Source organism: Pagrus pagrus (assembly GCF_965226575.1).
Source record: "Pagrus pagrus genome assembly, chromosome: 3".
In the NCBI taxonomy this organism is placed as follows: domain Eukaryota; kingdom Metazoa; phylum Chordata; class Actinopteri; order Spariformes; family Sparidae; genus Pagrus; species Pagrus pagrus.
The window spans coordinates 33,464,819-33,482,393 of record NC_140187.1 but is presented as its reverse complement, the minus strand read 5'-3'; the positions used below and the strand labels follow the sequence as shown (position 1 = coordinate 33,482,393).

General features: G+C 38.3%; 1 protein-coding gene across 1 annotated transcript; it reads left to right on the top strand.

The window, feature by feature from the left end:
- camk1ga (calcium/calmodulin-dependent protein kinase IGa) lies at positions 1 to 17,363 on the top strand. Its single transcript, XM_084348037.1, has 13 exons — positions 1 to 58; positions 3,410 to 3,521; positions 8,201 to 8,326; positions 8,891 to 8,965; positions 9,603 to 9,741; positions 10,323 to 10,446; positions 11,070 to 11,145; positions 11,570 to 11,682; positions 13,513 to 13,591; positions 13,767 to 13,854; positions 14,698 to 15,050; positions 16,292 to 16,388; positions 16,490 to 17,363. The coding sequence occupies exons 2-12, from the start codon at positions 3,436 to 3,438 to the stop codon at positions 16,353 to 16,355; spliced, it is 1,323 nt and encodes a 440-aa protein (XP_084204163.1). The 5' UTR covers positions 1 to 58; positions 3,410 to 3,435; the 3' UTR covers positions 16,356 to 16,388; positions 16,490 to 17,363.
- The last annotated feature ends 212 nt before the right edge of the window (positions 17,364 to 17,575 follow it).

The window sequence follows — 17,575 nt, the reverse complement described above, 5'->3', positions numbered from 1 at the left end:
TCAGTCCGGTCAGGTCCATCTGCGTACCTCAAGGGAACATCCACACACCGCTCCTCAGGTAACAACTCTGCAAACTTTATTACTCTTTAGAGCCAGAGCAGGACATTATAGTGACATTATAGTGACATTATATTGGCATGTGTAGGCTGTATGGATACAATTAATTTTAAATGACTTGACTGACTTTTTTCAGAAATATGCATTAAGCTCACACAATAGGTTGTGTAACAGGTGTTTAAAATTGAACTATTAACTTAGAGATGACAAAGTAGTGAACAGGACAGAATCAGCTCTTGATGTCTGCTGATCATTTCTACCTCCATTTCATAATCTGTGGGAGTTATGTTTTCAACAAGTGGACAAAACTGGGAGGCTAGTTCTTAAAAACTAATCACATCTGATGCTCTCAGATAGACAGCCGTCAGCTTTAGACATGCTTTACACTGTATGTTTTGGTGTTTGGTTTGTGAACACTTAGAACTAGACCTCTTAATAAAGAATGTGTTGTTCTTACAAAATTCAAATGTAATGTCGTCATTTCATTTAGAAGAATTTAGTGAAGTTACAAAATAGTTGAATTTTATCAAAGCTTTTTACATTATCAGAATGTAATCTCAAAACATTGTATTCTAATGCGACTGTGTGTGAGTCTTTCATGAGTTTGTATATGTGTTTTGTTGTTTGTAAGACCCTTACCTAAGACAATGTTCTATCCTTATGTGATAGACACAGTTTTCTGACATTTTAATATTAAATATGACAATTATTTTCTGAGATATTAACTTTCATGATGTAAAACCCAGCATTGGTGCATTTCAGCCAATATTTTCTGGAAGGCCAGGGTTCATTGGCTTTTCAAAGGCAGAGGATATAAAATGACCCAGTTTTAGTCGAGTCAGGGAATCAGCTGCTAATCTGTTCCTTCAGCAGACACAAGGAGGGAGGGCAGGAGGGACGGCTGGAAAGATTAGCTAACCGCTGCTATTTACCTCTCTAATCCTCTGCCTTTTTGAATCTTGTGTAACTGATAGGTACAAATGGGCTTTACCCACCTAGGACTGACCTCAGTCATGGACATGAAACTGTTTATGTAACCAGAACACAAGGGGAAGGTGGGGCGACATCTTAAGGGGTTGTGGAACAGGCAAACGTGAGAGAAAGGCTTATGATCTCCCACTTACTTATTTTTTCAGGTATATTCCATTGTGGTCAGGGCTGTGCCCAGGAGCTAATAAATGCTGAGGTCCTGAGTTCAAGTCCACCATCCCCCAGAAAGATCTGAGCAAAAAATATTAATAAAGCCTGAATTATTCTTATTTTCATTAGTTTGACCTTAAAAAACATTTCAGTTTTATTTTCTGTACATTTTTTCTCCAAACTTGTCTCTGCCCTGCAAACAACATGTATTTTCCAAACAGTAACTCTCAATACCTAAGAAAACTTATATTCAGCATTGCAACTCTGCAATTTCTCAACCCATAAATAAATGATGGATTGATTATTTATTTGACTAAAACTAGTTAAAAGTGTAATATGTAAGAATTGGCCAACAGTTCAGTCATACTCCAAACAAATAGGGGGCAGTATATTACAAAAGTAACAGCTAACTGCTGCCAACTGTTGCTCCCTTTCGCCACTTAGCTCAGTTAACTGTGCAGGCAGCCATTGTATTAGCTGATTGATGAAGAACCGGGGGAGTGTTGGTGTTGTTTACTATCAGACTATCACCTCTTGAGGTACAAACTGGCTAGGGGCTAGCTGGTTAGCATACTAGCTTCAAGAGACCCCTCTTAACCCCTAGCCCCTCCAGCACAATGGATAGACGTCTTCACCATTACACCAAAACTTCACATTCTGTTGAAAATTTCTGTTAATATTTAAAAAGTTTTAAACTAAAATTCCTTTAAAAAAAATATTTCTTTAGAATCACTATATTATTAATAAAAAAACAATACGGGAATCATCCTGTAAAATACCCATTAATGTGGAACCCAAACTCGCCTCAGTTTCCTAACCAAATAGCTGCAGCCCTGGTTGGGGTTGGTAACTGATTGGTTACCACCGACAATTATTTTCCTCATCAATTCTTTTTTAAACACTTTTGTGTGTTAGATATACTGACACACAACCCAGTTTACCAGAGCTCAGCAGAGTATCTATTTACATCTCTATATACAATAGTCTTTGTCTGACCAACAACCAACAAACTCAGCTCAGTATTCAGCTACAGTGATATTAACATATCCTCACATTTAAGAAGCTTGAACAATCTGAATAAATACTAAAGGGACAAAAGATGAATAGATTATTAAATGTTTAGCAGATTAATTTGCTATTCATCAACTAATTGGTTAATTGTTTCATTACAAATATCCAAGCAGTCAGTGAAGGTACATTGACAGCGTCTTTCCAAACAATCGAAAGAACTCAGTATCTTCAAGAGCACTTGAAGATACTGAGGTTATCTATTCTGCATATGACAGTTTTCCTGCAGTGGGAGGCCTCTGAGCTGTATGAAATTTAAAAAATGTGGTTGTCACGATTTGAAGCATTAGTTCACCCCAAAATAAAAATTCAGTCATTATCTTCTAGAGGTGTGGAAATTTCTTGATTATGAGATGTGGACATGGAAGATGCTGCATCGATGCAGAGACATGTGGACATCGATGCAGAGACAGAGGATAGTCTGCAGCTTATGTTGATGCTTGATTGTCCGGCCTCAGCTGGAAGTTACATTGCGACGTTGCTCCCATGTGGACATTAGGCTAACGTTACTTACGCAGGAGGGATGTGGGAGGGAGGCAAAGATCATCTGAGAGTGAAAAAAAAACAACTACATTTAAGTCCCCAGCTTCTTCAGTTGTAAGCAGAATGCTGCAACGCTGTTTTACTGGGAAGCTCCAGAGATGTTTTGTGGACTACGATACTTCACCTGACTTTCCATCAGCATGGAGGGAGGAGATGATGACTGAATTTTCATTTTTGAGTGAATGTATCCTTTAATCCACCACAGGATTCCATTTTGATTCTTTATGCAAAGATACTGTGCATCAGATATTTCTTACTTGCCCATGATTTAATTCAATTCAGTTTGATTTATTTTAATACTTCCAAATACAGTTCAGAGAATCAAACTGATTCAGCTCAAAGTAAATGATGCTTCAATTCACAGAATAGTTCCAAACTTTAGTGGTATTTTGATATGTAAGAGACGGAGACATGTTAAAGTGGGCGCACAGTACTCTGAACAAGAGTTTTGTTGAAAAGAGAAACATTTATGTGATATTGATCAACTTAAAATCATTGCAATGAAATCAACTCTGGTGGCTTTTTAAGAATATGATTGGATCCAATTTCTCAATATTTTAACCTTGTAAGAAATGTAAATATTTATTCATCTATGCTTCAGGAGTCTACGGCAACGTCAGAGCCAAGATGGGGCGGAAGGAGATCATCTGCAGCTGGAAGAAAAGCACCAATAACATCAAGGAAGTGTTTGACTTCAAGGGGAAAATGGGATCGTAAGTACTGATGTTGGAATAAAAGACAGATGAGGAATAAATGGTATTTGCTACGGAAGAGGATTAGAGCCAGTGTTTTTTCACAATTCTGACTTTTTCTCAGAATACTGACTATAATCTCAGAGATTAAAGTCAGAACTTTTACAGTGGCCCTAATCCTCTTCTGTAGATTGCTCAGTGTGTTACCTTAAGAAGAGAAGGACAAGTCCTGCATGTAAGTGCCAAAATTAATTGACATTTAAAAGCAGTTTTTTAAGTTTTTAGATATTTAATAACACAATTTAAGGACATTGCAAATTGCAAAAAAAAGTACTTTTGAAGACAATCAATTCAACAATAATGAGCATTAAGGACATGAAAGTTCCTTGGCTGTTGAACAAAATAGCTTATTGTCATTTGGACAGGTGTGATTTGATTTGTGTTCATGGGCAAGTTTTGTGATATTTACAAGCATGGAGGTAGGGCCATTGTGACTAACAACAGATTCTTTTCAAAGTCTGTGATAAGCACAAGTATTCATGTTGACTGTCATGGTGTGGTGAGGTTAGTCATCAGTCTGCTCCATGCACCACGTTACACCACATTGTTATATGACAGTTTATCAACTATAGCTGATTTCTTTGTCACACAAGGAAGTCATTTAATAGAATCTCATTGGAATAAGTGACCAACAAATACATTCTGAAACACAAAGTGGACACAACTGAAAATGGCAGGTGCAGTTGTATTCACAAAAGCATCATTTTTGCGTTGTGCAGCTTTTTTAGTTTTGGTTCTCCTCTTGAATGTGGAGATAACCCTAACCCTAACCCTAACCCCCAGAGAACATTCTCAAGTCCAGATTTATATCACAAGTCAGTATGAGCCATCATCAGGGATGGGATGCACATGTTTGTTGCAGCCCCTAACCTGATGTCAGTGACATTTAATTCATTTTGCGCAAGTTCAGAGGGCTGTCACTGGATTCAACAGAATGAACAGGGGGCTGCTGTCTATCTCCCAGCTGCCAGGCTCAGATTGGCCCACAGGATGAGGATAATCCCTTTCATTACCTCCCTGAGAGCTTGTTTTGTCAATGGAGCCTCTTACACTGTCTGGGTAATCTGCTCTCAGCTGAACCTGCTAGTCGAGGACTTTTGTTAACCTGTTTGAAGACAGGAGGCCCAAACAATGAATCATAATGGACATAATGACAACTTTGTAGTAAAAGAAAGTTGATCAGATGTGATATTAATATTGACATTGTGTCTAAAGTGCCTGCAAATTTTCAGAGCTTATTTAGATCTTAAATTGCAATGTATGCCCATGTGATACCTGAGTTTCAGTACTAATACTAAGATATACTCACTACCTTAGTTTGCTGAGTGTAAATCTACAGGAAGCTGTTATTATTTCTATTAAGTGGTTAGTATCAAAGTCAATTAAGCAATCATGAGAAACGTCAGTTGACCAGTGAAAACAGTTGTGCAATGTCTTTGACAGCTTGTCCAATACTAGCAAATGAAAGTGGGGATATCTCAGCCTCTACTGCATCAATGTTGACCTTTCTTTTTGTGATCTTTCTCTCACCACAAAACATGTAGTCAAAGAACAAGTAAACCAGACTGAACAATCATGTGGTGTCGATATGTCATTTATAGTAAATGACAAAAACACAAATAAAATAAATATGATTGTTAGCAAACTATTTCTTTTCTGTCCTGCACAGAACAAGTTATTTGCTTTACTGTATCTGCATTATTTCCAGAAATGGAAGGGCAGGTTGTCTTCATATCACTGGTCAGCACAATGAGCTGTAGACTACAGGTGTTGCCTCCTCAGAGTTGTCCTGCAGTGTCAAAGCTGCTTAAAACACTCTGTCCTCGACTGGCTGTGAATGAGTGTGTGCATGTGTGTGTGTGAGGTTCCTGAGCTGTGACGTCAGAACAGCAGTGCGGGAACATCCTAGCACCACTTCATTATAGGATTAAGAGTCTGACTGACTATATTGGTGTATGGGTGGACTGAATGTACTGTATATGGAAGGCACTTGTATAAGCAGGTGCAGGTGTGGGCAAACGTGTCTGAATCAACACATCTGTTACGTTGCAAATCCATCAGAGCTGGACTTATATTGTTTTTGCAAAGGTGCATTCAGTTTTCAATTGAAATTGTAAATAAACAGATTGTTTGTACAATTTTAATTTCTCTGTGGTTTTAATGTCAAGTGATTGATTGCCAAGTGTTTTTTCTATCAAAAGTAAGTTCTTTTTTCAAGGTAGAAAAAACATTTTGAGCAGCATGTCCACAGAACAGTCAAAATCTCAGCTGAAGATGAATTAAAGGCTTATTAAAGTGATATGGTATGAAGGGCTGTAGTGTTGTTACAAGGTTATGAACGTTGATGAAATGATTTAAGATCAGATATGCTCCAAGGGCTTATTTCCTGCTCTTGCCAACTGAGAAATTGGATAGGAAGTGAGATGTCATTTTCAATAAATGACATTGTATGAGTCTAACCTCAATTCAGAACACAGTGCATGACAAGATATAACAGTATTTGCAGGTCTTGGGTTTGAGGCGTTTTAGAGGTCAGAGCCTCGATATCATTGGTACAGATGCTTGATTCACTGGCCAAAATGTAGGATTACATCCTGGCTGCCATCTGACGGTGAGCCTAAAGAAACAGGTGTCATCCTAACAACCTGCCACGACTGTCTGGGTTACATGGTGTTGTTAGCCATGACAAGGCTGCCTGGTATAGACTGATCGAGTGACTGAGCTATGGTTTTTAAATGCAGTCTGTTTCAGAAGGTTATATGATGTCTTTAATCAAAATATATATTCTACCTGGCTGACAACATGTTCAAAGTATAGTCAGTTACCTGGCCCACTTAATTAGGTCATTCAGGCACATTAACATGTACATAGCAGAGTTTCATATAACTGAGATTTTATCATTTACAAAATGCTAATAGGGTCTGGATGTCATCAGATAATCTGTAATTCAATTAAGAATTTAAAAATCAGAAATTAAAAGATGATTTGTTATTTAATTATTTGTTTATGAATGTGATACAAAAAAACAAATGACGCCTAGTTTTCTGTATTCTCATATCAAGATAGATTCTGAATTTAATTTCGATATTTAATTTGTCTGATAGAAGTTATTTATTGGCTTTATTGACACACAGTAGGTCTGGCTCATAAACTGCTCTGTTCACAGCAGTTTACGAGCTGTAGCTTGGGGTCAACACACTGATCTCTCAGGCCCTTCTCCTGGTCTTCTGCTGCTCCTCTCTTCCCTGCAGCTGCAGTGTCTCCAGGCTCATTGGGTAGAGTGGACAGGCTGTTGTAAATTGTGAATGTTCACACCTCTGAAAACGGCATGGTTGGGCGTCTTAACATTTCTAACTGTGAAAACACTTCACTGCTGCCATGTAGAGGGAACACAATCTTAATATCACAACTTAGGAATGATAAAGGAGAACTGCATCACAAAAAAAGAAGACTTGTGTGATATCATGCACGGTTATGACAAGAAATTATATAGAAGTGAATGCTGTAAAGATATGGAGAAAGTATGCATTCTTCAATAAAATGTAATTACCATATGTTAGCCAAGAATATAGAGATAGTCTATACAAACCCTTATCGGAAACAGAGGTTCTAAAGCCTATTAACTCTTTACAAAGTGGGAAAGCAGCAGGACCGGATGGATACGGCCCAGATTTCTATAAGAAGTTTGGGGCAAAAATATCTGGTCTTTTGACTAGAATGTACACCGATCAGGCATAACATTCAGACCACCTGCCTAATATTGTGAAGGTTCCCCTTGTGCAGCCAAAACAGCTCTGACCTGTCAAGACATGGACTTAAGACCTCTGAGGGCGTCCTGTGGTGTCTGGCACCAGGGCGTTTTATAGTGGATCCTCTGGGTCCTGTATGTTGGGGGGTGGGGCCTCCATGGATCAGACCTGCTCCAGCAGGTCTTACAGATGCTCGATCAGATTGGGATGTGGGGACTTTGGAGGCCCGGTCAACACCTCGGGCCCTTTATTGTGTTCCTCGAGCTGTTCCTGAGCAGTGTTTGCGGTGTGTCAGGGCACACTGTCCTGCTGGGGGGCCACTGCCATCGGGTAGTGCTTTTGTGATGAGGGGGTGTACTTGGTCCACAACAGTGTTTGGATGGGTGGTGCGTGTCAAGTGGCATTCACATGAATGCCAGCACCCAAGGTTTCCCAGCAGAACATCACATTGTGATGAGATGATCAATGTTATTCATGTCACCTGTCAGTGGTTTTAATGCTGTGGCTGATCGGTGTATGTTGACTCTTACCAAAAACAAAGGCTGCCTCAAACTTTAACTATGGCAGATATTGTTTTGATACATTATAAAAGGCAAATCACCTGATCAAAGTAGCACTTATAGACCTGTCAGTCTCATTAATATTGACAGTGAAATCCTCTCAAAAGTTCTTGCAAAACAAATTGAAAATATGATCCCTGAAATTGGAAGAGATGCAATGCATCTCAGCTCTCTTCATGTCATGTCTTGAAGTAAAGGAATAGTAAACCAGAACAAAAACTAGTGCTTTTAACCTTAATGGTAATGAAAAATACAAACAACTCATGTCATTTCTCTCTGTTAACCTCCACCTAAATTTGTGTCTGTCTGTGTCTTTACTGTTTTTGTGCAGGGGGTCTTTTTCAGAGGTTTTTATGGTGAGGGAGAAGAACACAGGACAACTGTACGCCCTGAAATGTCTGAAGAAAAAACACCTTGTTCATACCAACCTGGAAAATGAAATCAATGTACTAAGAAGGTAATGCATGCTCACACACGCACACACGCAGCTGTGTTTTTTTAAAACATTTTTAGTGCTTTGTGTTGCTGTCTAACAGCTTAGCTGTTTACCCATACATGATAAAAAACACAACAAAATAAAAGTGTGTACATTAAATAAGAACCAGTTTGAGAAACTGTGAATAAAAAGACATTTCTCATTTGAAATCTAAAACTGCAGTTGGGGGTGCTAAGAGGTCAGTCACCCCAATGACATCATAGTAAATGGTGTTTGACGTTCATGTTTTTTATTCATATGAATGGTCAGGAGTACTTTTATCTAACAGTTATTAACAACAACAATTTGAGAATGTTTTGCACTACAGTAGACAGCAAACTTGATCACCTACTTTGGTTAAGCAGCTACTACACAGTCAACAACAGCAAGGAGATGAAAAAGTCCCAAGGCTCGCTCATAAAATCACACATTTTGAGTTGTTGAATTAAGAAAAACACAATAGACTTTATAAGATGCTGTCAATAACAAATTCTTAATTATTTTGGTTTTCCAAGTGATGCCTCACCCTCTCTAATACTATTTCAGGATAAAGCACGAGAACGTGGTGGGACTGGAGGACTTCTATGAGAGTCGAACACACTATTACCTGGTCATGCAACTGTAAGTGGATTCATTATTATCGTCTCATTTTTCACAAATAATTCATTGGGTAGAACAATATGGACAATCAGTTATATTGACAATGGTTGTCATATCTTATACCACACTGTCTGACAGTATCATAAATATTCTCAATCAGATTATTCCAACTCTTTGTCAGAGCTACATGAAGTTCAATGACTTTCATGTCTGTACCATTCCATCAAAAGAGTTATTCTAAATGTGTTTTGCATAATTTGAAACAGTACACAAAATTCAACCTGACATACTCTGGATAGTTTGGAAATGTGGGATCTCTGCTTAAAAATCTTTATTGATCAAGAGAACTTTTTGTTGAGGTGGTGTCAAAGGGGTTAACGAAGGCAGCATACTAGAACCTGGTACTTCAACAGGGTAGCAGAAGGTCTGCAAAATGAATGTTTGATAATATTTAAAGTTTTGATTTTTTCAAAATGTAAATCTGTAAAATAACCATTAACATGAAACTAACATATTGTTAGCAAAGATATATTTGTAAAACAACACAGCACTGATGATGGTCTACCCATGATTCCTTGTGCAATCATGTAGACTGAAGACAACTGTCCTAGAAAAATGGAAACACTGATGTTTTACTTGTGTATTTGTGTGTACCTAGGGTGTCAGGTGGGGAGCTGTTTGATCGCATTTTAGACAAGGGGGTGTACACCGAGAGGGACGCCAGCATGGTGATCAAACAGGTGCTGCAGGCCGTCAGCTACCTGCATGAAAACAGCATTGTACACAGGGACCTCAAGGTGAGACACTCACACACACTCACACACACACACACACACATACACACACACACACACACACACACACACACACACACACACACACACACACACACACCACCACACACACGCACGCACACACACACACACACACACACACACACACACACACACACACACACACACACACACACACACACACACTCACACACACACTCATAAGGTGAATAGTTATTAGTAAAGACTTATAAGATGACATGGGGGGATGTGCTGGACGGCTTATACTATACTGTACTTATTTTTATGAATTATGTATTACATTCATGACAGTGTATTGTCCCTGTATTTTATTAATGATTGTTTTATTTATGTGTTGTACTCAGGATAGGGAGAGGGTGGGAGGTATTGGTTTCATTGTTTCACTGTGTGAACCACTTTGTGTTACTTTACTTTATAAAAAGTGCTATACAAAGAAAGTTTGATTGATTGGTATATTGTGTGACTCTGCAAAAATAATCATATTACTCTCTGTCTCTCTCTCTCTCTGTCTCTCTCTGTCTCTCTGTCTCTGTGTCTCACTTTCTTTCTGTGTCTCTGAGTAGCCTGAGAACCTGCTATACTACAACACAGATGAGAACTCTAAGATCATGGTCAGTGACTTTGGTCTGTCTAAGACGATGGAGCATGGTGTGATGTCCACAGCCTGTGGTACACCAGGATATGTTGGTGAGTTATTGGGGAGGGGCATGCATATACAGTCCCCTCGAGAACTATTGGAACAATGAGGCCAATTCCTTTATTTTTGCTGTTCACTGAAAACATTTGGGTTTGACATCAAAAGATGAATATGAGACAAGAGATCAGTGTGTCAGCTTCCATTTCCAAGTATTTACACCCAGATCTGTTAAAAAACTGAGACGATAGCATCTTTTGTTTAAACCCAGCCATTTTTCAAATGAGACTACATGTGACTGACAGGTGTGTTTTGCTGCTCAGGTGTGTCCTATCACATTGATTATTCAAACAATAAATAGCGCTGAATGTCTACTCTCAGTTTCAGCTTTGGGTTTTGCCTTTGCAGACTGCATTTATAGATAAAAAGGTGTAACCAACATGAAGACCAGAGAGCTGGCAATGGGAGAAAAGCAAGCAATGTTGAAGATGCAAAGCAGTCATTAGCAGTAAGAATAGAAAGGCCAGATAGGAATTTTCCAAAAAGTACAGAGACGAGGCTCATAAGTTGGGACACAGTTTTATGAACCGATGAAACAAAGATGAACCTTTATCAAAGTGATGGATAGTGATCTTCTTGCTCTTCATGATAGCCTCTGTTGTGTGTCATTCTACAGCCCCTGAGGTTTTGGCCCAGAAACCCTACAGCAAAGCAGTGGACTGCTGGTCCATCGGAGTTATCACGTACATTCTGTGAGTTCTGTTCTCTCACAATGACATAGCACATTATGTTACTGTTCATAAATAGTCATTGCAGACTGGAGAACTGAGACAATCTATTGGTTCTGGAGATATTGTCCCCACTCATTTGGGAATATTATGAGTTATTTTTTTTGTTTTGTTTTATAAAATCCTAATTTTTCCTTCAGTTTGGTCTGTGGAATTGTACTATACATTACAATACCCATGAGCCTCAGTGTTTGATTGTTTGCAGAGGAACTCCCACCAGATTTGTGAAATCGGAGTGATAGTATAATTATAACACTGTAACCAGGAACAAAGCGTGCACCATAAACATCATCCAAAATTAACCCAAAACCCACATGTAAAGGATTTACAAGCAGTTCATATGAAGGGATCAGCTGAGTTCTGTGGTTGTCTCTGTGCTGTGTTGCAGACTCTGCGGTTACCCTCCATTCTTTGAAGACAACGAGACTCGTCTGTTTTCAAAGATCATGCGAGCTGAGTACGCTTTTCATTCACCCTTCTGGGACAACATCTCTGAGTCAGGTATGAAAACAGCAAAAAACATTTGACATCTTAGTATTTAAAAATGTTTAGAGATCTAAGCTGGCTGATCTTTCTTCTTTGGAGTTTGATTCTTTTTTAACACATTGCAATTCAACGCTAATCCAAATGACTTGACTTAGTCTTGGACCTGAGCCAGACTTAAATATAATGAATATTTTTATAATCACAAATTCACTTGACTTAATATTTGACTGGCTTCAGACTTGGCTTGAATTGAGATTTGAAAGCTTGATGATCTGAAACTTCTAAAATAATGGGCACGCTCCCACCTACAATTCTGAGCACCTGTAATCATCTTTGTGACACCTGTGGTGTTGATGCTTGAGTTACCTAGTAGGACTTTTGTGACCTGCCTCGAGAGACTTAAATTCAGCCTGGGTTGTTTCATGACGGTGACAAAAATAGCGTCATTACTATAGTTAACCTCAGTGTTAGTAAGTATAGATCAGGATTTGTTAATATATCCTTCGAGCTTAACCTAATATAGACCAGCATACCCACTGACATCACCTCCTGAGGACAACTGACCTGTTTGGGTTAGGTCAGCTGGATCACCATGGATACTAAATATGCAAGTAGCCTGGCCGGGGGATTAAATTAGCTGCTCTTAATAGACATGTCAAACGTTCTCCTGACCTACAGAAAAAGAGGAGGATAAATTCTTTCTGTAAAGGACAGGCAGAACAAAAAAATGAGTAAGAATCCCCTGCGTGGAAATACAAAAAAAAAAGAAAACAAAAATGCTTATATATTAAAAAAATATGAAAGGTGAAATACTGATGAAGAGAAATGCAAATAATGCAAATAAATATTTGAAAAAACATCACATTGCAGGACCTACTTCTACCATTTCCTGTTTTATTTCCAGTTGTGTAGCTGCAGCACCAACACAGTGCTGCCACCCACTGTTACATAACCTCCAGTCCACCGAAACAAAAAGTGGACACAGCCAGAAACACAGAGCACAAAGAACCTGGAACCAGTATAAATGTATTTTTTAAGTAAAAATAAATGCCATTTTAGGTGTGAAGAACAGACAGGTTGTGTTTTTCTTCTCTTGATATGATGGTCAATGAGAACTGTTTTATATGATGACTTGGATTTGAAAGAACTTTGGACTGAAGAAAAAGTTGTTTGAAGTATTGACTACAGAGGGTCATGTCATCCATGTAAAGGTCAAGGATAAGACGCTGTTCATGTTTCCTTTATACCAGTTGCTCTCCGATGCACAAGCCTGAGCTTTCCTATAAATGGGCCTCAATCTGCACACCACTGAACTTGTCACTTCATCATATATTTGTCCCTTTTGTGTTTTATTACTGGTTTAGGGAATCTTTCTGCTTGTATTTACCTCCGCCATGAAGGTTATGTTTGCGCCATAACATTGCTACATTACAACATTACTACATGTTATTACATGTTACTACATGAAACTACAGTTCTACATAACTACCACAACATTACTACATTTTTGCTGTATTTGGTTTGTCAGCAGTGTTACACAAAAACTACTAAATGGATTTCCATGAAATTTGGATGGTGGATGGGTCTCTCCTCAGAAAAGATCCCATTAACTTTTGGTTCAGATACATGATAAGGAGACAGAGCCAGGTGTTCACAGGTGCTCTGTTATTTATTAGTCTACAGCCTGAAAATTCAAAACAGTAACTGTAGCAGTGCCTCAAATTTGTGTAATAGTAACGTATGTCATGTCACTGTCTATGATCAAATGTGTATTATTGTATGCAGCAGTTGATAGCATTGAATTCTAATCAGAAACTAACAGCTGTCCATGTCATGTCTCAACAGCCAAAGACTTTATCAGGAATATGATGGAGAAAAACCCCAAGAAACGCTTCCTCACTGAGCAGGCACTCAGACACCCCTGGTTAGTGTTTTCTCTTTGTCTCACACACACGCACACACACTCACGCACACACACACACACACACACACACACACACACACACACACACACACACACACACACACTATGCACACACACACACACACACACGTGTGGTTTTTGTTTTCCACATTAACTGTTATTGACTTGATTGCAGGATTGCTGGAAATGCAGCTAATGGTATCGACATTTATCAGTCTGTCTGTGAACAGATGGAGAGAAATTTTGCCAAATCCAAATGGAAGGTAAGTGACAAACCAACATACTGTAAAATGTTAGATATAAGCTGACTGCACATTCTCTTTTTATTCAGTTTAATACATTGACAATTAACACTAATCCAAATGACTGTGTCTTAGTCTTAGACCTGAGCCAGACTTAAATCATCTATAATGAATATTTAAAAAAAACAAAACAAATCTAAATCACACTTTTTTCTTCATATTTGACTTGCAAGTTGATTTTTCTGCTATGACACTTGACTTATAATTTGAGCAAAATATGAACATTTGGAACTTAGTATGTTAGTATGTTAACAGTTGCAAAGTGGATTATGTTGCAGGAGTGTTTATATGGGCATTTTAATATTTCTTACACTATGACAACATGTCGCCATAATTGCAGCTATCATAAATTCAGGCTGACCACAGCTGCTGTTCTCTTTAAAGGGAAAAAATCCCAACGATGTTCAAAGCCTACAGGGGAAAGTGTTTTGGACCAAAGTTACAGTGAGCTAAGGTGACATAGTTTTGAAGCTCAAGCTTCAACTACAATATCAAGTATCAAGTATCGTATCAAGTATCCTCAAATGCCGTAAACTCTGTATTGACACTGTAAAAGGCTTTCAAGAATGTTATTGCATTTGACACGTTTACATTGAATTACATCATTACAATTTCCAAACTGTACCAATTTACTCTCGGTCACATAAATTATTCATGACACAGTCACAGGAGCATTAGAAAGGTTCATAAGAGCTTATTATGTAAAGCTGATTGTGACATATTATTGTCCTTATTAACTCAAGACAGATGTCACACGCAGGCAGCACCAGTACAACCTTGTTTCTTTGTGTGCATTTCCAACAGCAAGCCTTCAATGCAGCCTCAGTAGTCCACCACATGAAGAAACTGCAGTTGTCCCACAGCGAGTCCTCCCCACTACCCCTCTCCATGCCCCACATCCTTGTACAGTCCTCCACCCAGAATGACCTTGAGATGCTGGGACGCTGCCACGGTGAGGCTGATGGCCTCGACCCAAACGGGAATCCCATTCATGCCGCCAGTCTTCTATCCTGCAGTAGTTCTGAGTCAGGCGGAGGTGTCTCTCCACCGCTGAGCGCGAGTCACAGTGAGCCAGGCAACACCCTCACTGATGATGCGACAAGAGAAGTCACTAACTTCCATTCAGAGACAGCCGCTCCTTTCAGGCCATCCAAGAGGTGAGAATTGCTGCCCTGATCCAGCTTTTGGAAATTTGGCACATCAAATTTACCAGAAAAACAAGAAAAAGTTGAGACAATATTGCAGTGATTTAGGTGTGGATAGATGAGGCTATAAATTGACAGACATCAAGGTAATTTTCAAAGTATACTCTAGAGATCTCTCTGCTATTTAAATAACAATTGACTTAATTCTTACACCTCCAAAACATATCATGTTGGATTTCTTAGTAGAACATTATTTTAAACATCTACATATGTGGACATAAGAATGCCTATATTGTGTATGAATATAGGTAAGAGCCATGGTCCAAGAAAGGAGCCTTGAGATACCTCACAAGTGATTACACTGTATCTGTGTCAGACGTATACTTTTGAACATGGACATAAAGTCTATCATAAAAATAATCAGTAACAATTTTCAAACATAACCATTTGGTGAAGTGAAAATTTCAGTAAGCAAGATTTAGTGTCTATTGGTTCTGAAAGCTTTTAAAGTCATAACATTGTCATAAGGTTGAATCGTTTTCTGAAAGCTGTATTGACAAAATATATCACTGTTGTTTAAAGGCTATAAAAGTCTATATTTTGTAAGAATGCTGAATATTGGATTTTTTCCACCTAATTGCTAATTGCAAAGAACATCAAGTCTCAGTTGAGCTGGATTTACCTCATTATGTCTACTCTCCACTGGCAGATGTAGATATACAGTACATAGCTTTTAAAAATGTACACATTCACTGGGCAAGATTAGAAAACCGCTCATTCAGTGGTTTGCATGGTGTGCGTAAAATGAAAGCTCATCTTAGTGGCCTGTCACATTTAATTGTAAGGCATTTATCAGCTGATACCAATGACCGGCTGATATTAAAATGCATCCCTAATATTTTTGAGGTTTGGTGAAGCTAGAGTTGTGTTTTGTGCATTTCTCTGGGTGAATCTGTTCTTTGAGGATTAATGTTTTCCAAGGATGAAAACTTTTATAGATCAAGTTGAAAAGCAAAAGTACTGAAAAAAGCAATTAATTACTTTATAACAGTATGATAAAGATTTTCTTTAGTTTTTGTGAACATTTTCATGCCATGACTCCAAAATTGTCGCGCGTATACAATTATAAGAAATACCTCAACCCAGAGAAAGTCAGTATCATCATAAAGTATGAAAGTATCATTCGTCATCATTATGTCACTCTTCATCATTGTTTTTATTGTAATGAACATCCATTGTGTGATGTGTTGCAGTCTGGATGCTGTGGCTCAGAGGAAGGACCAGCCATTCCAGTCCGGAGTGTGTTCTGTCATGTGATTGGCTGGCTAACCTGGGATAAATCTCATGCAGGTAAAGAGTCATCTCTCAGTCAGAATTTAGATGTTGACTGTACATAATACTGACCGAAAGCAGCCTGTAACACGTTTTCAAAAATCTCTTTTTTTTTTCAGTTTGTCTCTTGAGTTGATGGCATTCTGGCGTCCACCTTGGTATGAAGGTGTTGATACATCTGCTGCTCAGCTTTATCATGTCTGTTGTGCTTCTCTGCTGCAAATAACATGTTCCATCCACAGAAAAGTACAGTATCTTACTGTGGAAAACACTTGGAATGACTATACAGGCAGTGAACGCCCCATTAAAACAGACACAAGCAGGAATTCAGAATTCATTATTCATGCAAAACGCTGTTATGCTGATGACATTTATTTTCTCAAAACTATTATTATCTATTGTATGTTACTCAATACCATCCATTAAAATGTATTTATTTTGAATAGATTAAAGCGATATATGCAATGTGAAAGCAAATTTACTATCCCTTTTCCTGAGACTGACAGGGCTATATTTTGAATTCTAATGGCTTTAAAGTTTTGATAAAGCTTATCAGCTTATCAGCTATCAGTCACATCATTTGTATGCCGAACATATCTTAATAAAGATAGTTACTTCACATTAACCATTGCACACAATAACAAAATCTGGGTATGTACCTTTAACTACAGTGTTTGGACCTCGCAGGCAGGTCTTTGGATGTGTATTATTATTTTTCCATTTCTGAATTACAATGATGGATTATAAATCCTACTTCCACCTTATGTAAAATCTTCCTTTTATTTATGAGATTAAACTTTATTTTGAAGTGGATTCACTGACAGATAGCAATCTGCTGTTTGCTGTGTTTTCTGTGACATGTACACAAGCTGCTCTCTTGTTAAACAACTGAACTCATTAAGTGCCACAAGCTGATGTAAAGATGCTGTCAACACAAGTAATGTCATGGATCGTTCTGAAATCACAAATGTAGTGACACATCATGTTTTTTTGTATAATTTTCTCAATAAACATGCAGTAACTAGTCGTCCTGATTCTTCTTGTGTTGAATGAATAGCTACGGTACCATGCTGGGCTCTCCCATGAAGCTGTCAGACAGAAATCAAAATATTAAAAGGCTTTTATTTAAATACTATGGATTCTGCACAAACAGATGAAAAACAGACAAATAAATAATGTATCATTCACCCTGTCTCCAGTGCTGA